Consider the following 23,543-nt stretch of genomic DNA (forward strand, 5'->3'; position numbering starts at 1 on the left):
GTCTCTGGACGGCACAGAGCAGGCTCAGGGGTCTTTGGACGGCACAGAGCAGGCTCAGGGGTCTCTGGACGGCACAGAGCAGGCTCAGGGGTCTCTGGACGGCACAGAGCAGGCTCAGGGGTCTCTGGACGGCACAGAGCAGGCTCAGGGGTCTCTGGACGGCACAGAGCAGGCTCAGGGGTCTCAGGCGCTAGGCTAAACGGCCCTCCAATGGGCTCAGGAGTCTCTGGCGCTAGGCTAAACGGCCCTCCAATGGGCTCAGGAGTCTCTAGTGCTAGGCTAAACGGACCTCCAATGGGTTCAGGAGTCTCTGGCGCTAGGCTAAACGGACCGCTAATGGGCTCAGGAATCTCTGGCGCTAGGCTAAACGGCCCGCTAATGGGCTCAGGAGTCTCTGGCGCTAGGCTAAACGGCCCGCTAATGGGTTCAGGTACTGGGGAAACCGCCCCACTACTGGGCACTGGAGCTGGGGGATCTGGTCCTCCACTGGGCACTGGAGCTAGGGGATCTGGCCCTCTACTGGGCACTGGAGTTAGGGGATCTGGCCCGTCAATGGGCACTGGAGCTAGGGGATCTGGCCCGTCAATGGGCACTGGAGCTAGGGAAACTGGCCCGTCAATGGGCACTGGAGCTAGGGAAACTGGCCCGTCAATGGGCACTGGAGCTAGGGAAACTGGCCCGTCAATGGGCACTGGAGCTAGGGAAACTGGCCCGTCAATGGGCACTGGAGCTAGGGAAACTGGCCCGTCAATGGGCACTGGAGCTAGGGAAACTGGCCCGTCAATGGGCACTGGAGCTAGGGAAACTGGCCCGTCAATGGGCTCTGGAGCTAGGGAAACTGGCCCTCTAATGGGCTCTGGAGCTAGGGAAACTGGCCCTCTAATGGGCTCTGGAGCTAGGGAAACTGGCCCTCTAATGGGCTCTGGAGCAAGGGAAACTGGCCCTCTAATGGGCTCTGGAGGTAGGGAAACTGGCCCTCTAATGGGCTCTGGAGCTAGGGAAACTGGCCCTCTAATGGGCTCTGGAGCTAGGGAAACTGGGCCTCTAAAGGGCTCTGGAGCTAGGGAAACTGGGCCTCTAAAGGGCTCTGGAGCTAGGGAAACTGGGCCTCTAATGGGCTCTGGAGCTAGGGAAACTGGGCCTCTAATGGGCTCTGGAGCTAGGGAAACTGGGCCTCTAATGGGCTCTGGAGCTGGGGAAACTGGGCCTCTAATGGGCTCTGGAGCTGGGGAAACTGGGCCTCTAAAGGGCTCTGGAGCTAGGTAAACCGGCCCTCTAATGGGCTCTGAAGCTAGGGACACTGGCCCGCTAAAGGGCTTGGGATGTGCTGGCTGACAGGGAACTGATGGAGGTGGAAGGAAAGGGAATAGATCCTCCCTTTGCCCATAAAAGAAGTCCCATAACTCTGACTCCTCAATATGTGGTGCTCTGACTGCAGTGGGTGTAATCATGGTGACTGAGTTTAAACCTCTAACTCGAGGAGCTAACTGCTGATCATGGAGGTGACGGCCAAGGCCATAGGGGAAACTGACCTGAAGAAGAGTGGGATTGGAGCAGGCATCAGGCTGACCCGCCGGAGAGGGAGTGGAGGCGTCAGGCTGACCCGCCGGAGAGGGAGTGGAGGCGTCAGGCTGACCCGCCGGAGAGGGAGTGGAGGCGTCAGGCTGACCCGCCGGAGAGGGAGTGGAGGCGTCAGGCTGACCCGCCGGAGAGGGAGTGGAGGCGTCAGGCTGACCCGCCGGAGAGGGAGTGGAGGCGTCAGGCTGACCCACTAGAGATGGAAAGGCCTTCTTGCCCCGGCGGCGGTTCCTACGCCTGGAAGAGGCAGAAGGCAGAGGCGAACCAGCAGCTGCAGCAGATGGAGGCTCGGATTCGGAGGTTGGTGGAAGCTGAGTTATGTCTCGGAGTGGTGGTTTGGGTGGTGAAGGTTTATTGTGTAGCTGAGCAAAAGCGTCCTGTATATTCCACTCAGCTACAGCAATGTAACCAGTTTGGAGAAAAAAGTCATGGAAGTCAGGGAATTTTTCCAGTCTCTCCTTTACCTGCCTTGCTGCACTCACCCGCTTCCAAGGTGGGCTGATCAGAGGCAGGCTGTCCAATGTAGAGATGAGCAGAGAAAGAAAATCTCTTATTTTATTTGGCTCTGCTGGGTCCATGCTGTTGGCTGGATCCTTCTGTCACGGTTTGGTGGTGTTGGTAGAGGACCCAAATGCAGAGACGAGTTGGTTGTGATGAATTTATGTGTTTTAATGGGTTTTCTGGTTCTGAGGTAGGAGGTAATCAGGCTCAGAGGCAGGAGTCAAAAATCCAACAAAAATATCTCACAAGACAGGAGTCAAAAAATCCAACAAAAATATCTTCAGAACCAGAATCTAGGAGACATCAGGGAAAAACCAAAACTAAGAACCAGGAAGAGACAAGGAAGGACAACAGAGAACTGATCAGAGGTTTGATGAGATGTCAGACGAGGATCCAGCAAACAAGAACTGAAGAGGGAGGGTTTTTAAAGGGGACAGAGACAAGGAGAGAGCTGATGAGGAAATTGGCAACAGGTGCTAGCAGCACAGAGAAAACAGCAAGGGAGGACAGAGCAGAGAACAGAGCCAGGGATAGAGGACACAAGAGGGCAGCAGAGGACAACAAATGGAAAACCTGGAGGACAGGAACTAACAAGAAAACAAAATAATAATTAGACATTAAAACAAGAAGCAAAGTAAGACTGAATACTCTAAATAAACATAACAAAACCAAGACTGTGACAACTTTCCTCTGTCTATATCTGCTTAGAAGGGTCACTTCTCACCTCCTTTGCCTTCTTTTTTTGGTCCTCCTCATGGCGTACCCCTCCTTTGTGTCCCCTGTTTCTCGAAGTGACGTCCTCTGTTGTCTCCCACAGCAACACCATGGCGATGAGCTTAGCCACCATCACGTCCACCGCCTCTGTTATGTTCATCCCTTCGCCCCACTCTCGTAAATAACTTGCCCTCTTTTTTATCTTTACCCCATTTCGCAGACGTTTTATCACGCTGACATGGTCTAGGAGTAATTTACTGTAGCCAGGACGCAGAGCCTAAAGAGATGCTTGTTAAAGCTTCAGCCATGACATATACACAGAGGTGACTTGTGTTTCCTTCTATTAAAGAAAGAAGACTTTGAGAATTTCCGCTGTATTGATGGGGAACATCTAAACAGATCCCCCTTCAAGGACTCATGCCTGCATGGAAGGGATGATTGACCTCATTCAGGATGGTTGCCTCAGGGTGTCTCTGTACTTCACAGGCATATTTCTACTTGAATATTATCATGAGGGGGAAATGTGACCTATCACCTTTAGCCTCTGCTCTCTCCTCATTACTTCCCTGCACTTGAGGCCCACCTGCCTTTGCAGTTTGTGTGCAGGTGCAATAATCATATCAGGCATAGACATGATTGCTGTGCATGAGCAAACTCTCATTGCTCAGGCATCCCTGCCAACAAAGGGCTGAATGCACTGCTGTGTGTGAACGTGCGTGGTCTGTGCGCATGAATATTATGGGATGGCGGACGGTGGTGTTGTCAGGCAAGGAACGGGGGGTGGCAGAGAGGGAGGCTGTCTGTGCAAATGGGGGGGGGGGGGGGGGGTGCTGAGGGAATGGATGACCCATGAATGTTATGGAAATATGGCGGTGTGTTGGGGGGGGGCGGTGGTTGGCTGTGGCCTGTGTGAGTCAGAAAGGCAGCAGTGCATACTGGATAGAGAGCAGATAGTGGGATGAGGTGTTAGTGACGGCGGCGCACGTGAACCAAGTGCACGCGCACACATGCATGTCTAAGGGGCATTCAAGCAACAGTAACAGACAATAGCCAGGCATAAGGCTTTGTTGCTATGCAAGCTGCATGAATGGTACCACAGGGAATTCTAGTGGTCACATGAGTAAAAAGTAAGGCCTCAGATTTTCACATTTTCAGCAATTTTTTTAGCGTGGAAATAGGGCTTGTTACCTTCTGTGAACAAGAACATTTTATTTTTAAACACTTATTTCAGCATCTGCTATTAGTGACCATAGTTTTGACATTTAGTGAATAAAGCCATGACTTAAACAAGTGTTAAATGCAAAAGGACAGATTGATTAGATGTCAGTTGCATCAGGAGTGAAATTTGAATTTCTGTTGCTTAAAATGAGAGCTAAATCTTTGACCAATGTAAGACAATATATAAATTAAACTGCATTGAAGTAATATAAGATGTTTTGCATCATCTGTTGATCTTATCTAAAAGTGAAATCCTTTTAACCCTAAAATATGTCAAACCCTGGCATTCATAAAAGTATCTATTATCAATATATAATATGTGAAAAAAGAAAATCATACCTTTCTCAAATATTAGTGGCATCAAGTCATACCTTTCTTATGATTGCTGACCATGTATTCACTGGTATATTGAAAATCTATGCTGCACTTTTTTGAGGTTGGAAAGCCTTCCTACCCTCTAGCTGCAGCAGCTCTTAAACACATTACACACTTCCTGTCAGAAGGAAAATTGTCTAAAATAAAAACATTACTTTAAAACTCATTTTACACTAATGAGAATTATTTTGGCCCCATATATATAAATCTACATTTATTACAGATGCACAGGTTCATAAAATAAAACTCAACATAGCTACAGACAAAAGGGTTAGACTAAAATTAATGTAATTCAACTTTACATTTAAAAATGTGCAACTTTTATTGTTTTCCAGAAGCTTAAATGTGGCCCCGCTTATCACTTTGTGTTATTACAGTCAGAGCCCTATAGTTACATTTATTAATTAAGCAAACTGCACAGAAATGTGTACATAAAGATCCTTAGTAAGGCACTGAAGGTGGGAACTTTCCTGGAGACGAAATCTTTGACTTACCTTGGTCTATATAAAGATTGCATGTCCAGCAGCTTCTTTTTATTTTAATGCTGCAGGTGAAGTGTATGAAATGAAATATAATAATCTTTACAAAGAACTACTTTTAAATGATCTGTGTATATAGAAATGGGATATGGGAGCTAAAATATAAGCAATCAAATACAATGTGGAACTTATTCTTGAGGCTTGTAAACAGAAAATAAATATATAATTCCCTAGATCACTTTATGAAGCATATTTTATATTTGTTTACTTTTTGGTGCACAGATGTTTTTTTTTTTATAATTGGAATATATATTGAAAACCCTAATTTATTTCATTAATTTAATACCATTCTATTAATTATTAAATAAATATAAAATGATCCCTTGGTAAAATACATGAGTATTATTTTGATTTTTTTTTAATTATTATTGATTCACACCTGAAATAAACTAGCTGAAAATGAGAAAGTTTCATTGAACCAATACAAAATGTGTTTTCTTTAGGTTTTGGCTTACAGAATAGGAGATGGAGACGAATGTTGATTTGACGCACATCTATAATCTTCAAAGGGAAGGTAGGTTACTAAAAGAATTTCATAAAAACACATCACAATATGGACACTTTTTTCACAATATCCTTCCTTGAAGAACACTATTGGAAAGTTATGTGGAAGGAAAAAGTGTTCTAGATAAAGGTAAACAAGCGACGGCAAAGAACACATTCTTGTAAGGATTGCAAGGTAAATTTATTTAAAGAGTTTGCACTGACTTATCCAGGATATAAACTGAAAATCGTGCATTTTTTTGGCTTGCACTGATGTCCATTACTGCACATAGCCAAAGGTACAAGTGCCTGTTTTACTGGCCTTGGCATTACTGATGGTCAATGGCCAGCAAACTGGCCTGACCTAAACAGAGAATTATTTTCAAAGTAAAGATGAGACACCAGACCAAACAGCGTGAATTGGCTGAGAAAAACTATAAAAACATCCTGGGTTTCCTGAACAGCACAGCGGAGCAACAGGCTGATTGCAGCCATGCCTCAACAATGCATGTAAAAGGACTTACAACCAGGTTCACACACTGTACAAAACCTAAGCATACTTTTCAGTAGACCAATATTTGACGTTATATAATATTCACATTTATCTGGAAACTTAATTTGGGGTTTTATCACCAGTACAGCAAGATCATAAAAACTAACTAAAATAAATGCTTAAAAAAATATTACTACTGATAGTCAAACAGACCATCAGCCTGTTTTACTGACAGAACTTATACTCACTCTTCTCAATGTACACCCTACATATTTTTTCTCTGTGCATAATTTTTTTCTGAAAATGTTTCATTTTATTTCAGTCTCTGCAAAAAAAATGTACGGTTTCATAATGAAAGTAAATATTCTTGATTCCTGATTTAATACATTCATATACTATATGGGTTTGGATTATTGAAGTGAATTGTTGAAATAAATGAACTTTTAAATTATATTCTAATGGCTTACAATGTACCTGCAGGGCCAGCTGGACGATGGAAGAGGACTTTGGAGTTTTGATGCTGCACTAATTATACCTAACGAATCCAGAATCTAAACCTTATTAAACAATTCCTGATTATGGTGTGTGAAACTAACAGGGTGTATATAGATTGGTTTTTATCTACCTGCTGCACACTTCATAAAATGTTCATGATATGTTCAAATCTTAGATTCCACCTTAATATACATTTTCTCCAACTAAACTGAGAAAGTTAATTAAAAACATACAAAACAAGGCTTGAAATCAATCATTAAGGACCCCAATGATCAAACCAAAGGTTTGCCTGTTTAGTCAAATATATTTAAAATCCCCCACCAGCCCCCCCAAATGTATTTAAATTGAATTTAATTAAATTGAATGAATTTAAATTAAATCCTATAACTTAAAGGGACTAATGTAATAACCAAGCAAAACATTTTCTTATAAAATCACTTTAAATATATCTCAAATATTGTATAACAAAAAATTGTTAATATATCAAAACAATTAATACTTTAATACATTAACAGCTCAGTAGTTAACTTCATAGCAATCTGATTTAAATGCAGAGATTTATAGGTATAGTGGAGGATTTTTGCACATTTTTAAAAGACCTGCCCTCTCCAAAAAAATGCACATGCACAACCCTGTACCTGCTCCCTACAGGGAACACCTATTAGACGCATGTGAGAGGATGCAGGAGCCCATTTCTTCTTATGCGCACTTTGTTTAAAAGTTGCTGTCTGCACCGCTGTAATAAGCTCACTTTCAAAAATAATATTTGCAATTTTTCCACTATCTCAGACTCACCACCTGTAAGTGAAAATGGGGACGAGCACGTGGGACGGCCTTACGTAAATATATCACCAGAATGATTGACAATTAGGAGGACCACTTATTTTGATGATCCACCCGGAAAAAGAACATCCTCCTCTATACCTTTACATAGCCTTGGACCCAAAAATCCACTCATGCTTACAGCCTTAAGCTAGCCCTCTGCACCTGTACACCTTTAAGTATGTATAAATAAATCAAAATTTATTTTGTGTTGAATAGCTACTTCCCTTTTTTTTTTTGCTTAAAAATGTTTATAAAGATTTAGAAATTGTTGATCTCTAGTGTGTGAATGTGTTGATATCGATTAGATAGTTGTGACTGTATTTTTTTAATCCTTCTAACTCCTTTTAACTCCTTTATGATGTTTTATATTCAAAAATACATTCACAAAAATTATCTCTCCCAAATTTGAATATTTATGTAATTTTATTACAAAAAATTCCCATTTACTTTTTTTATTTTTAGGTAATTTTAACACAAAGCTTGCATATTTTTAGCTGAATATTGTTTATTCATTTTAAATACATAATTTTCAGCATTATTATGGAATTTTATCAGGTTATTTATGCAATTCAAACAATAAACGTTATGTATTTCAAATAAATACAAACATTAGTATTAAGTTTGAGTAAGCATACTTTATTACCGTAATACTAAATGCATACCCTGATGATTACGTATTTCAAATAAATAACTTATGTAATAAATACCTATTTTTATATCTTAGGTTTTTATTTCTATTTTTTTTTTTTTATGCTATGTTTCATTATATTTTATATTTTATTATGCACCGTGGGGTTGAGAGGACTGCAATTTCATCTGTGTTGTATGTTTACCATGTAGCACATTTGACAATAAAGTTGAGTTGAGTTGAGTTTATTATACACATGAATTTGCATCATGGAAGGTTTATTTAAAATGTTTGTGATAAAATGATCTGAAAAAGTACATTTGAATTTAAGTGATAAACTTACATCAATATCAAAATTTGAGAGAAATATTTTTTTTAGTACAAGTTGGGAAAAGAAATTTACTATAAAAGTAATGCATATTATGGTGAAAGGTAATATATGGTAGTCACATTTCTAATTTTATTAAAGAGATTGTATCCAGCAGCCTTAGCTGATTGGAGCTTTTTGGCGTGCAAGTCTATGTTTGTTAAGAAAACAAATGTGGGGCAGATTTGTTGGAAAGGCCCTATGACAGGAAGCCCTACGCCATCACAGGGATGCCAAATAGGTTCACTAACATATCTTTTCATAAAAGATAAACTATACGAGAGTTATGAAATCCAGATGTACTTTGTTCTTCTGTCCATTTGTTACACATTAAAGGGCTTTCAATTTGGAACAATAAACACTTCCAAGATAAATCATCACTTGGACGCCTTGTTGGTTTATACTATAAAAATAGCAGCCAAAAATTTATATTATGGTGCAACATTAAAACCACAATATGAATAGCTTCTGGCGTGAAGTGAATATGTGACAAGAGGTTGGATAAACATTTATAAAGTCGTAGATAAATAAAAAAAAAAAACTTCCAGTTTCCTCAGCCTTACATGCTGTCCATTTGAGTGCAGCTCCGGCATTATGTGCTGGTTTGCAAACAGAAGCATGTTGCTGTCATTTCTAGAAGTGGTTTATGCAATTGATTTTGCATAGCTTCCAACCAGTGTGTCAGTGTGCTTTTGCACCTGCACACCTGTTGGCTAAGATGATTTGCTTGATCATGGAAGGTTATTTGAAGCAGTCAGCAGAACTAATAATGAAGGAGCGGCAGCGAGAGAAGGCCTCAGATACCTAGAGGGTTCTGGTCCTGCTATGTTTGACCTAATCACATGTAGTCTACCTGTGTGAGCATCACAAAGGAATCAGATTGAGGGCTTTATGACTTTATTTTTGCATAGTGTTGTCCACCTGGATACCTTCTGAGTATTATGGTCTGTCACCAGAGGTCCTGTGCTCCTTCAAGGACCATCTGTTTTTCTTTACCTTTCTGTCTTTTTAGGTGCTGTATATTATGGGATGTATGCTATCAATGTTGGAAAATTATGGTCTGTCCAGGATAGCAGGGAGGGGGGGTGTCACTATGACAACGGGGTTGCTAAGGGGGCTGGGACTTCCAGTGGAAAGGGGAAGAAGTGTGCACGTGCATGGCTATAGTGCATGCATGTCTAGCCCTGAGTGCGTGCGCGCGCGTGCATGTTAGAGGGGGGTGGGGGAAGGCTGAGTATTATGGTCTGTCCGTTGCGAGGTAACTATGCAGAGTCCTGCGTGCGTGTGGGAGGGAGAGGGGGAATATTATGGGATGTCTGCCCCCTTTGTGTGTTTGTGAGGATGTTAGCTAAGCGCTGCCTGCAAGGTAGGGGGAACTAGAAGTGGGGGACTCAGCCGCGTGTTTGGGGTCATTACGAAAAGAAACAGAGATATCGCTCGGGAATTAATGAGTGAGCACTCTAGGACAACATTTAGCGCTGAAGCAGCCTGATTGGTTTTATATCGAGCTCCGAAAGAGGGAGCACACCAAGCACCGGGACTACACGCACACTACAGTAAGTTTCTTAATACGTGAAGGCAGGGATTGAAAGCTTGAACTTTTCTTTCATCATCCCTTCTGACATGTCACCGTGCATTGGTTGTTTGGTTCAAATAAAGATTATTTCGTGTCACCCGTAAGTTAATTCACTCCTCTGTGGGGGTCTACCTGCATAACTTGTTTGATTTGACAGGTGGACAATTTAGTTGTGTAATTATAATTTCAACTGAGCTGGCTCTGAACCAGTGAAATGTGTCATTATTTGTTATGTTTTTTTTTCTTCCAGCACCAAACGTCCCCCCCCCCCAACTCACTCCCCCTCCACCCTCCCTTCCTGGACACCCCCGGTCCGTTCTCCAACCAGTCCCACGTCATTTTCCCTCCTCCCTCGCTGACCGAGGGTTTACGTGGGATTAATTCGCCCTGCAACAAAATAAAAATTAAAAAATAAAATTAACCCACAGAGAGAGGGAAAATGTCGTGTAGCGAAGATGAAAGGGACGACTTTGGAGCAGCGGAGGAGCATTCAATTCTTCACGGTAAGCTTGCTGTTTTCCACCTCTCTCTCTCTCACTCTATCTCTCCCTTTCCCGAAGAAAGGTCCATCTCTGTGTAACTTGAGCTCCACCGCTTTGCTAGCTCCAGCTAGCGGGGAGCAGTCGGCTTGCTCCGGTCACTCGCCATGACAGATTAGTTAGCTAACTTGGAAAGTGTGTCCGGAGTTTGGGGTTATTTATTGAATATATTTTAAAAGACAAATTGCCGACACCTTATTTAATGTTTTGGGTGATTACGTTTTTTAAAATTTTATGAGGAAATCAAAAGTTTGAACCTGTGCTGCTTTGGTATTTATTGGCGTGCATGTGTGCGCGCGTGCACAACCGTTGGCCCAGTGGTGCCAGTTGGAGCCGCGCGCATCAGGGGTCCCCCCCCCTTTGCTGCATTCAGCAAGTTATCTCCTGAAACTACTACTAATAATAACAGTCATAAAATGTAAGCATGTTTCCCTTGTAGATGAAGAAGAGCCGGAGGATGTTGTGTCCGACCTGGACGAGGTACCCAAGTCGAAGAAGAAGAAGAAAGCCAAGAAGAGCAACCGAGAGAGCAGGAGCAGCAAGAGGCAAAGACCCATCCGGGAGGTGAGCTCGCTGTCCTGTCAGTTAGGTTGTTGGATATTTAACCCTTTATTGGGCAAGGTACCATTTTTGATCACTGGCATACCCCTTACAAATGGAGCCCCCCAGGCCCTCAGTGAGGTCTAGAAGCACTAGATCCATTTGATGAATTAGATGAGCCCTTGAATGATATACGAGGGGCGTTCAATAAGTAATGCCCCTGACACACTTCCAGATGTTTGATCCAGCTGAAATTTTGCATGTGAGGTTTTTTAAATCTCTATAGAAGCAAGAAGGTTCTGGGTTTGATTCCCAGCCTGTGGTCTTTCTGCATGGAGTTTGCATGTTCTCCCTGAGCGTGCGTGGGTTCTCTCCGGGTACTCCGGCTTCCACCCACATTCCAAAAACATGACTGTGAGGTTAATTGGCTTCTCTACAGTCCCCTTAGGTGTGAGTGTGTAAATGGTTGTTTGTCTCTGTGTTGCCCTGCGATGGACTGGCGACCTGTCCAGGGTGTACCCTGCCTCTCGGCCATTAACTGCTAGAGATAGGAACCAGCACCCCTCGTGACCACTCGGGATAAGCATGCTAGAAAATGGATGGATTACAGCTCTGAACTATTTGTGGTTTCTGACTTACAGCTTTTTGAACTGAGTAAAGTCTGAAATGGAGCCTGTTGAGTGTCGAGCAGTGATCCGTTTTTTCTATTGGAAAGGACTCACACCACAGAAGATTTTGGATGAAATTAAAGTAACTTATGGTGATGATGCCTGTTATATGTTCTTGCAAAATGTTTTACAAGGTTATATTATGGGACACTATAGGTTACTTTCATTTGATCAAACGTCTCCCGTTGTGTGCATCCTTTCAAATGCGAAAACACAGACCCGACTCAGTTTGAAAACCTGTAAATCAGAAACCAGAAATCAGAGCTGTAATTTGCTATTAAATCTATAGAGATTTAAATAATTTCACATGCAAAATTTCAGGTCGATCAAACATCTGGAAGTGGGTCAGGGGCATTACTTATTGAGCGCCCTTCGTATTACCTACCGTACTGTAAATTAAGTTGAAAAAAGGTAAAAAGCTCATTAAAAAGTTAATAAGCCTAGTTAATAATTATATTTAAGTTTATAAACTAAATAATTCAAGTGTCAGTATCAGCATTAATGCCTCTAAGGCAGGGGTCTTCAACGTTTTCCAGGCCAAGGACCCCCTAACTAATGGTGAGGTGGAGCGGGGACCCCCTATATATATATATATATATATATAATATATATATATAAATAAAAAAAAGTCTAATCAACCAAAACTTTTGCGACCCCCATGCAGTACCTCTGTGGACCCCTAGGGGTCGCGGACCCCTGTTGAAGACCTCCGCTCTAAGGTTACATTGTACCCCAAAAAAAAAAAAATGTTTCTTTCATTCCCAGAGTGTTTTTTAGGAATTTCTTATAGAAGCACTTTTGTTATTTTTCTTAATATATTCGGGCAAGTTGGCGTTTCTTGTTATTATATTGACATACATTTTTGTCATCAAAATATCCTTATTTTTTTAATGTTACAAAGGTAATAAGGGCTTGTCCTGGACTCCAATAATCATAGTATTTCACTGAGTGCCCTATAAAGGGTTGAGTTGATCGTTTACTTTGAAAGTACTTAGTAAAACTTTTTCAAAATGAGTTTCCGTCCAGTGAGTTTCCGTCCATTAAAAAATTAATTTAAAGCTTTGGAGCCACACAGAATAAAGCAGTCTTTAAAACTCGCAACTTGTGTTTTGAAAATGTTTATATACAAACCATTTGCTTGTTAATGAATATTTCAACCCACAGCAACACTCAAAACCAGAACAATTTTTTTTTTTTTTTACAAAAAATACAAAACATGTAAAGCAGTTTCAAACTCTGTCCTGAGGATCCACTGCCCTGCATGCTTTCTGTATTTCCCTCCCTCCATACATCTGACTTATATAAATGGGTGATTAACCGCTCCCTTCAGCCAGTGATGCCTGCTGAGGAGGGAGTGCGATCATTTGATGTCGGTGTGCCGAAGCATAAAGCATGCAGGACAGTGGGTCCTCATGACTGAGTTTGAAAACCTCTGCTTTAATGTATCTTTTTTATTAATTCCCAGCTCCCACATAACATAAATAGATAAAATAAACTTCTTTTTGAATGAAACTTTAATTGAACATGTTAAAATAAATCTTCTAAATAACAAATATGAGAATAGTGTTTACTTTTTTTGCACCTCTTTTCTTTTGACTTTAGTTTATCACTTATTTACTTTAAAAGTCAACTAAAAACAAAACAAGAATTTATTTAAGCTAATTGAACAAGTTGGAGCTTGGCACTAGCTTCTCAGACATGAATTGTGAACAACTTGGAGAATGTGCATCTAATTTTCTTTGTGATTTTGTAAGACTGTGGCAATAAAAATATTTACATTACGATAATCAGAAATAATGTCCAATGTATTTGCCAAAAAAATAAGCAAGTGTTGACTAAGTTCTACACCTGGTGTTGATAGGGAAATTTCCTCAAAGTTTAACAAGCAGTTTTTTTTTTTTTAAATCCATGGCATTAGAAACATTATATGCTTCCATATGTTGAATTATAGTCGTACATTGCAGTTGCAATATGCAATAAAAAATATGCTGCATCTCTAACTGGGAACTTTTTTCACAATGCACAGAAGCGCTGACATTCACTCAGAAACATCATCGTCCGTTGGTATGATTCTAGGTCGTTAACATGCTGTGGCTGGAGACTTAATTTTAAAAAAATTTGTAAAATATAAAAAACATAACCAAGCACAGGAGTGTTTTTATGTTTGACTGTATTTTAGGGCTGCAGCTAACGATTATTTTGCAAATTAATTAATGTGTTGATTATTTTATGATTAATAGATTAATAATCAGATACCCAAAGGTTCCTTAAAGACACTGTTTTGCAAAATAAAACCAAGTGAAAATAAAGCTTTTGCACTTGAGGAGTGCTAGATACAGTATATTTGCAGACGAAAAAGATTTTTATCTTAAATGCAAAATGTTTACACATTTTTTTTTTTTTTACAATTTTGCTATAATTGCTGCTCAAGGTGGGTTGCTCTGTAAGCTAAATACACATTTAATAATTTCTACCCTCCAGTAAACGATCAGTCGATTACTAAATTAGTTGCCAATTATTTCAATAGTCGAGTAATCATGATTAATCCGAATCATTTTTTTTTCAGCCCTAGTACATTTCATATATTTCATATCCCACTTGGGATATGACTACAGAAATGGCAGGGGCAGTTTAATGATTATTAAACATCTGTTTATAAAATCAGCTGCACAGTGCTACAGGATTCTAGCATTCTGATTTTCTTTTTTAAATCGTTGGTTTCAGTATATTGCTACGTAATTTATGGTATGGGGGAGTCATACTTGGATTCCTACTTGGAATAGCAGAGAATTAATTGAACTTCTATCAATCAAGCCAAAAGAGTATTGCAACTTTTACATTAGTGAAATGACGAAAAAAATAAATAAATAACCCTATTACTTCTAAAACCTTGTTAGGAGTCTTGCCCTCCTGTAACTAGTAGAGTGGGTTTTTATTTTGTAGGAACTGCCGGTCAGCTCCCCAGAGCATCTGATGGGACTGGAGGCGGCAGAGAGGGATGCTGATGAGGGAGGGATGCGGTCAGAGAGTGAAGGCAGTGATTATGCCCCTGGGAGAAAAAAGAAGAAACGCTCAAGCTCTGCAAAAGACAAAAAGAAAGGAGGCGGGACAGGAGAGAAGGGAGGTTCTAAGAGCAAACGTAAAGATCCTGAACCCGAAGATGACGATGACGACGATGATGATTGCCAGGTAAAGTTTTATTATAACTTCCGTTGAAGGAGTGTAAGGTGGTCCTGGTGGACATTTCATCTGACCTGATTTTTTTTATTTCTACTCCTACCACAGCCTAAAAGCTCCGGCCAGCTGCTGGAGGCCTGGGGAATGAAAGACATTGATCATGTCTTCACTCAGGAAGACTACAGCTCCCTAACTAACTACAAGGCCTTCAGCCAGTTTGTAAGGTGAGGAAATAAAAATAAACATTTAATTTATTTGATGTTCCAGATGATAAATGCTTCATTCCTTGAAAAATGACTGTAAAATGTGTTTTTTTAGGCCTTTAATTGCCGCTAAAAATCCTAAAATCCCTGTATCGAAGATGATGACCTTAATGATGGCTAAGTGGAGAGAATTCAGCACAAACAACCCACTAAAGGTATTTCGGCTATTAGTAACGCTAATCAGCTATTAGTGTATATATATATATATATATATATATATATATATATATATATATATATATATATTAGGGATGGAACGGTTTATGAAAACCGTCCGAACGGTTCGGTTCGCGTGTGATTCGTTCGGTTCATGTTCTGCTCCATTTTCTCATAGGCGAAGCGTTTACACCCCAGAGCAGAAGGTGGCGGTACTGCGACCAAAGCCAACCACCAGTAGTAAACAAGAAGAAGAAGAAGTGAAGCAGCTTAGCCAGGTGTAGCAGAAAAAAATCAGTTGTTGTGGAGAATTGTGTGGGTATGGCGAGTGGGAAAGAACATGAGTTGGAAGACGCGCCAGCAGCACTTTATAGGTCTGCTGTATGGGACCGCTTTGCATTTAGAGTGACCTACGATGACGGCGGAAAGAAAGTTGTGGATAAAAGTGCAACAGTGTGCAAGCATTGTGCAACACGTTTTGTTTATGCTAACAGCAACATGACCAACATTTCATGCTAACCCCGAAATCCCACATACTCCATCAGCGCTCTGCTCCGCCCCGCTGCGCTCCAGACCGCCTGCACAAAGCAAAGCCTGCAGCCTCTACTGTGGCTCCCGTCCGCTCCACTCTGAGTCCCTTGGAGATCGTAGGGGGCATGCGCGAGATGATTAAATTCAAAGCAGCAAAACATGCGGAAATGATCCATGGTTTCAGCAAATCATTAAAAATAATTACAATTCATTAATTTTTTTGGATTTTTTTCGTAAATTTCATTAAAAAATATTTTCGTTAATTTTTATAATTTTTGTTAATTTTTTAATTTTTCGGTGTAACAATAAACATATACCGAAGCGAACCGAAAACCGTGACCACGAAACCGTGAACTGAACCGAACTGTGGATTTTGTGAACCGTTCCACCCATAATATATAAATATATATATATATATATATATATATATATATATATATATATATTGGTTGTTTTTTTAGTTCAAGTTTCTTTCAAAAAAATTCTCACACTTTGTTGTTCCTCCCTTAGGGTTGTGCCACAGCTAATGCAGCCCTGGCAGCTGCCAGTGTGGCTGCAGTAGTGGAAAACATGGTGGTTTCTGGAACTGACGGTAATGCTGAGGCTGCCCCTGCTGCCTCCCCTGCAACTGCTCCTCCTGCTCCTGTCGTTGTTGCTGCTCCAACACCTGCACCACCCCCAGCTCCAGCTCCTCCTCTTCGCAAAGCTAAGACCAAAGAGGGAAAAGGTGAGGCAGATATGCAAAGATAGATACATGTTTCAAAATCTAAAACAAGGAACAGTGTTTTTGAAATCCGTTCTTTAAAAAAAAAAAAAAAAATTTATTTTGCTTTTTTCATTTTAGGTCCAAATGCTCGTAAAAGGTCAAAACCTACACCCAAACCTCCTCCTAAGCCAAAACCCAAAAAGGTGGCTCCACTGAAAATCAAACTAGGCGGCCTCAACAGCAAGAGAAAGCGCTCCTCTGTAAGTCAATTATTTCTATATTCTGTTAAAGGATGTAAAAAATGGGAACCCCCATCTGTTGTCACAGGTCACCCGACCATCAGAAAGATATTAACAAACACACAGCAATTTGGAATAGGCAGGCAATTTAATTTAATTTAATCATTTCAACCATTCCAGATAGTATGAAAAAAAAAGAAAATTAAGCATTAAAAACGTGTCGATTTTCAAATTATATTCATCATTCTTCTATCTAAAGTGTACAATCTGATTTCAGTGAAAGGAAAAATAATCAAGACTTTTTTCATGAGTTTGTATTTAAATGATTTTCTCTTCTGTTTTTTGCTATAGAAAATTAATATTTGCTTAACTTTATTGTGTAAAGAAGTCTACCTGGGATTTTGTGCTTCTGTCTGTCTTGCTGTGAAGCTGATCTTGTGTATAGGCTCACTCGTGTCTACAGTGCGCTTCTTTCGGTAACGAAGGAAAACTAGAGACGACAGTCTAGTTTTGCCAATTTAGCATTAGAATCTATATTTGGGGACTTTTTCAGACTCTTCTAGCAACTTTGTTTAAAAAATAAAAAATGTAAAAAGCGATTGGAACAAAAACACTAGTGACGTTACTCTGTGTTGAACGAGTTCAGCGTTTTTACGTGAAAACGGCAATCTTTCCTCAATTATGAGCTGCCGTGAGTTTCTCCCTGCTTCACTAAGCGCCATCTTACAGGCACAGGAAGCTATAGCTGCCTCGTTCTGAAAGCCCTGCAAAATCCCTGCTCCATTTTTCCATAGCTAATATATAACACATTCGAAAACCTGTCAGTGATTATGTCATAGATTACAAAGCAGAATACAGATATAATGTAAATATAGCTTTTAATCTAGTCTTTTTTTTCTTTCTCTGAAACTGTTGCACTGATATAATAACCTGATTGAATCACTTGTTTACCTTGTATTACATGTGTCTAATTTGTTAAAATTAGACACATGTAATACATCTAATTTGTTAAAATTAGACATATGCAGTCTGGATTCAGTCAATGTTTAAACATATATTTGATCATAAAGTATGGTTAATGCGTGTTGTATTTTAGCGATACCTCAAAGACAGTAGTGTAATCAATTATTGTTTTTTTTTTTTTTTCAGATACGCATGATGAAAACCCTATCTTTTTCTAATAAATGTAATATAACCAAAATTGAGTGTCTCTACGATTTGAAAACTATTTTGTGAAATTGTGATTATACACAAATGCAGTTATTGCCTTGCCCTAATCCAATCAAATTCTTACAAACTTTATTAGTTTGAAATCCAGCTGAGCTACAGGTAAATTCAAAATTGGTTACAGTCTCATATAGAGTCAGATGAACACTTAGTGACTTTAATTGAATTTGATAGAGAAACTGTGTAGGGAATGTAATAATTCAATGATTTGTTTTGAACTATATGAATGTTTGACCCAAATCTGAAGCATGTGGTGCTATTTAAAAACAAACAAACAAACAAACAAAAATCAATTTTATAAGGAGCTGTCTTCTTTTATGTTCTTATCAGAGCGATGAAGATGAGCTCGATGGCGACAGCGACTTCGAGGATGGAAGTTTCTCTGTGTCCGATGGCTCTAGCCGCAGCAGCCGTCTTAAGAAGAAGTCAAAAAATGCAAAAAAGAAGAAGAAAGGTTTGAAACAAACACAACCCTTGGTTCTAAATACAATATTTACTGAATCACTAAGTAGCATACTGTTTTCATTTACATGATTGTTCCTTGTGCTCTGTTTCTGTGATTGCCCTTTTTCAGTGGAGACGGAGGATGGAGATGGTTATGAAACTGACCACCAGGACTACTGTGAGGTGTGCCAGCAGGGAGGAGAGATCATTTTGTGTGACACCTGTCCCAGAGCTTATCACATGGTGTGTCTGGATCCTGACATGGAGAAGGCTCCTGAGGGCAAGTGGAGTTGTCCACACTGTGTGAGTATGAATCATTGGATCTATACAGAGAGGACATTGGAGTATTAACATCCTGGTTCTTAATATTGTACAGTAAATTAATGATTTTCTAAAAAAAAAAAAAAAAGATATGTACTTTTAACTTTGGCTTTAAGATTATATTTTCTCGGTTTATTTCTAATAAACATTTATTTTCTGTGTTGTTTTTTTTTTATGTCACTTCTATACATCTCACCCTCCATCTTCTATTCCTCACTCCCTCTCCCTCCATCTGACTCCACATGCACATGTATTCAATGCACGCCCCACACCCTCCACCGCTTTCACTCCTGAACCCCCCCACCCCTCCCTTTTTTTCCTTTCATTCCGTTCCGCATACCTTCCCTGCATGTGTGAACCCACCCAACTCTCCTCTTCCTCTACCACACACACAACCACACACACACACACACACGCTCAAACCACCTCCTCCTCGTGTCTCTGCTTCCAACACCAAGGAGAAGGAGGGGATCCAGTGGGAGGCAAGAGATGATCTGTCTGAGGCTGAAGGGGAGGATGATGACGATAGGAGAGACGATGGCATGGAGGAGGAAGATGACCACCACATTGAGTTCTGCAGAGTGTGTAAGGATGGTGGAGAGCTGCTCTGCTGTGACACCTGCCCCTCCTCCTACCACCTCCACTGCCTGAACCCTCCTCTCCCTGAGATTCCCAACGGAGAATGGATCTGCCCCCGCTGCAAGGTGAGCACCGCCTCTATCTGCGCATGCTCTCATGGCTCTAAATCTGGATTGCAAAAATAGTTTTGCACTGCAGATAACCAGATGATTTTCCTTATCAGGGAAACAATACATAGTGTTGCCAAGAATACACTTCGTTACTCTGAGAGAGATTATAGTATAATACCAATTTCTATGCAAACATTTGAAACTACTCCTTATTACTTTTTTTGTGTTTTACTTTAATTGAGCTGAAAATGTTGTGAGATCTTTCTCTGTGGTCAGCCTTTATCTATTTTTTTGGGGGGGTTATGGCACTAGTGGCTAATTTCTTGGACAGTAGGCTGACAGGAAAGGGGATGTGAGAGAGGTGGAGAGACATGCGGCAAAGGACCACGGGTGGGATTCGAACCCGGGTCGGCCTCGTCAAGGACTAAGGCCTCTGTACATGGGTTGTGTGCGCTAACCACTGCCCCATCAAAGCATGCCCCTTTATCAGTGTTTTTGGGCTTCTGGAATTTTGCTTTGGCAAATATTTCAAAGCAACTATATCACTAAGCAATTTTCTTAGTCCAACAGATGAAATCGCTGAAGGCATTGGTGACGTAGCTCCGTTAGTAGAGAAGACTTTTTATATTAGGGATTATGGATTGAATAATTAGCAGATTAAGCATAAGATAAAATAAAAATACCTGCATATTTTTATATTGTTTCAATTTTGTAACTGCTATTTAAATTAAGATAATATAAAGTTTAAGTTGTCAGAATGCCATGTGGCAGTGTGCCTTTCATTTGCAGTGACTACCAGCAGCTAAAAAATTTATATTTATTTGTTTGGTTGATATTAAGATTGTGTTGTTGTTATGTATGTCATGGTTATCTGTTATTATTCCTTTGGAAATCTTTTTTTTTTTAAAGACTTTTCTGGATTACTTTGATTAAAAACCTTTGATGTTTTGAAATGGGTGCATGATTAAATAAGAAAAAATCGCCAGTCAACTCTAAACAACTTTTTTCTTGAATAGTAAGTTATCAGGAAGAAAATGAACTGCAAGATAAAAGTTTCAAAATGTATGTTTTTAGACATTTCTTTTTTTTTTTTTTTTTTTAGATCGATAGAAAGTCTGTTAGGTTATATGCTTTTACATTTTATTGGCCTCCTAACTGACAACATGACTTCCATTGCCATGTTCCACCAGTGTCCTCCAATGAAAGGAAAGGTGCAGAAGGTTTTAACCTGGCGGTGGGGGGAACCTCCACCCTCCATGCCTGTCCCCCGGCCTGCTGACCTGCCTGCTGATGCTCCTGATCCCCCTCCTCTGGCTGGCCGGCGGGAGAGGGAGTTCTTTGTCAAATGGTGCAATATGTCCTACTGGCACTGCTCCTGGGTGCTGGAACTGCAGGTATGGAGCTGCTTGTAAATTGTGCAAATGAATTTGGCGATTTGGACAAATTCTTCTATAATGTGGGGATGCTGACTCCACTTCTTCCTTAATTAATAACTGTAGCTAAAGCTGTTCCATTTCTTCCATGCAGCTGGAGCTGAACTGCCAGGTGATGTTCCGTAACTATCAGAGGAAGACTGATATGGATGAACCTCCACCTGTGGACTTTGGAGGAGAAGGTGATGATGACAAGAGCAGCAAGAGGAAAAACAAAGATCCTCTGTTTGTCCACATGGAGGAAGATTTTGGCCGTTTTGGGGTTAAGCTGGAGTGGCTGATGATTCACCGCATTCTTAACCACAGGTAGGGTTCACACAGACCTGAAAGATAAGATAACAAAAACAAAATTGATAAGGAGGGAATGGAATTAGGATATTTAGTTCTATTTTGTTTTATCATTAACAGTTGTATAGATTCGATTGTTGCAAAAAATTGTTTATTTTTTAATCACTTATAATCAAAAACTTAAGGTGGTCAGAAAAAAGGTAGAAATTTATTTTCCTTCATAGAAACTTGTTTTTTGTAGTAAGAAGATGTTGAACATTTAAAGCACAGATTAGATATTATATCAGTGTGATCACTAAAAAAATGTAACTCGCATGTTTCCTGTGTTTTTTTATCTTAGTGTTGATAAGAAGAACAACGTTCATTACTTGATCAAATGGAGAGATCTCCCTTATGACCAGTCAACCTGGGAAAGTGAAGATCTGGATATTCCAGAGTACGATACGTACAAACAGATATACTGGAATCACAGGTATGGAGGGTTTCACCTAACTAAGGCCCCGTCCACACGAAGTCAAAACGAACACGAAACGCTGATATTTTCCAAAACGTTTGCCGTAAGGACGGAGACGTAAAATAAATGTGAGCGTCCACACGAATGCATGAAAACGCTGCAAAATGTATGCCAGGCCTGTAAGTGGCGCTGTGGTGCCAAAGCAAAAATAAGCGACAAAATGTTGGGCATGCGCACTAATATTTATACATGGTTGCCCTGCGGGTCCATTTTCGTGGTTAAGTCAAATTCAGGCGCTGAACTATGTCGTCGATATTGCTCTGTTCTTCCTGGAGATATTCCAGAAGAAGAAGATTCTGTTGTAAGCCCGACAGCAGGGTGAGTAGCATTAGCAGCAACGGCGCCATTGTTGTTGTGATACTGGTCGCGCATGCGTGTTTAGAGGCGACGCTATGACGCATGCGTGTAAAAAAAAAAATGCGGTTAGAGCGTAAAGATGGAAACGCGAAAACGGCGTTTCGAAATCTTCCCACTCTGAAGGCTGAATAAAAAAAAGATCGTTTACAGACCCCCGAAACGCCGGCTTCGTGTGGATGAGAGGCTGGTTTGGTGAAAAATTTGTGCGTTTAGGCCAGGGAACGTCTTCGTGTGGACGGGGCCTAAATGGTAATGGCCTGTACTTATATAGCACTTTTCCAAGTCAGCAGACTTGCCCAAATAGCTCTACACTACATTCAGTCATTCACCCGTTCACGCACACACTCATACACTGATGGTTGAAATTAGGAAAATATTTAAAGCTTAACAGTGGAAAGTAAATGTTTGGAGGTTATTCTTAATTAAATTGTTTATGTTCCTGGCCTACATAGAGAGCTGATGATGGGTGAGGAGGGAAGACCTGGTAAGAAGCTCAAGAAAACGGTCAAAGTGAAAAAGGCAGAACGGCCTCCTGCTAATCCAGTTGTAGATGTAAGTGTTCTTCATCTAACTCTCATTAAACTATTTATATATATATATATATATATATATATATATATATATATATATATATATATATATATATATATATATATATATATATATATATATATATATATATATATATTTATTTATTTTTTACAGGCTCATTAAAAATGGCTCATTAATTATTCTCTCTCCACCAGCCCACCATCAAGTTTGATCGGCAGCCTGACTATCTGGACAGTACAGGAGGCACGCTGCATCCCTACCAGCTGGAGGGGTTGAACTGGCTCAGGTTCTCATGGGCTCAGGCCACCGACACCATCCTGGCAGATGAGATGGGTCTAGGCAAAACGGTTCAAACAGCTGTATTCCTTTACTCTTTGTATAAGGAGGTGAGAAACCAGAGTCACAATTCTTATTTATTGATAAGTAGGGTTTTACACGATTAAATTGGAATTGTATTTTTTGCATCAAGAGCACTACATAAAAACCCATTAAATTTGAAGCACTTTTGTCATTCATGGTGGTTGTGGGGTCTTAGACATGCGACAAACAATAACTTTGCCAAACAAAGGGGATGAGTTCTAAGCTATGAACTCTATTCTAAAGGCAGGGCAAGACATGAAATCATATTGAATTTGAAACGAGTCTAATTCCATTTTATGTTTTCACAGGGTCACTCCAAAGGTCCCTTCCTGGTCAGCGCTCCTCTGTCCACCATCATAAACTGGGAGAGAGAGTTTGAGATGTGGGCGCCTGATATGTACGTGGTTACTTATGTGGGAGACAAAGACAGCAGGGCTGTTATCAGAGAGAATGAGTTCTCATTTGAGGGAAATGCAATCAGGGGAGGGAAGAAGGCTTCAAAGATGAAGGTAGGGATGTATTAAAAGTGGATAGTTCAGGTCTTGGTGTTTCCATTTCCTACTTTAATGATATAACTGAATCCCCCTCCTCTGTTTTTGTATTTTACAGAAAGATTCAACAGTGAAGTTCCACGTTCTGCTGACATCGTATGAGCTGATTACCATTGATCAGGCTGTGCTGGGCTCCATTGAATGGGCCTGCCTGGTTGTTGATGAGGCTCACAGACTCAAAAACAACCAGTCCAAG

The 23,543-nt window shown here is 40.4% G+C and overlaps 1 protein-coding gene across 1 annotated transcript in view; it reads left to right on the forward strand.

Moving 5' to 3' along the window:
- The first annotated feature begins 9,508 nt into the window (after nt 1–9,508).
- The window catches only part of chd4b (chromodomain helicase DNA binding protein 4b), a 34,778-nt gene continuing 20,743 nt past the window's right edge, over nt 9,509–23,543 (forward strand). The window contains 18 exon segments of the mRNA XM_038284351.1: nt 9,509–9,772; nt 10,043–10,295; nt 10,771–10,895; nt 14,483–14,728; nt 14,825–14,940; nt 15,035–15,134; nt 16,177–16,393; nt 16,511–16,632; nt 18,169–18,292; nt 18,413–18,585; nt 19,062–19,307; nt 20,483–20,686; nt 20,820–21,031; nt 21,354–21,485; nt 22,337–22,436; nt 22,631–22,822; nt 23,105–23,305; nt 23,406–23,543. Of these exon segments, the coding sequence (XP_038140279.1) occupies nt 10,232–10,295; nt 10,771–10,895; nt 14,483–14,728; nt 14,825–14,940; nt 15,035–15,134; nt 16,177–16,393; nt 16,511–16,632; nt 18,169–18,292; nt 18,413–18,585; nt 19,062–19,307; nt 20,483–20,686; nt 20,820–21,031; nt 21,354–21,485; nt 22,337–22,436; nt 22,631–22,822; nt 23,105–23,305; nt 23,406–23,543 (2,712 nt within the window). The 5' untranslated portion in view covers nt 9,509–9,772; nt 10,043–10,231.

The sequence above is a fragment of the Cyprinodon tularosa genome, unplaced genomic scaffold (genome assembly GCF_016077235.1).
Source record: "Cyprinodon tularosa strain WSP-4 unplaced genomic scaffold, ASM1607723v1 ctg2, whole genome shotgun sequence".
NCBI classification, from domain to species: domain Eukaryota; kingdom Metazoa; phylum Chordata; class Actinopteri; order Cyprinodontiformes; family Cyprinodontidae; genus Cyprinodon; species Cyprinodon tularosa.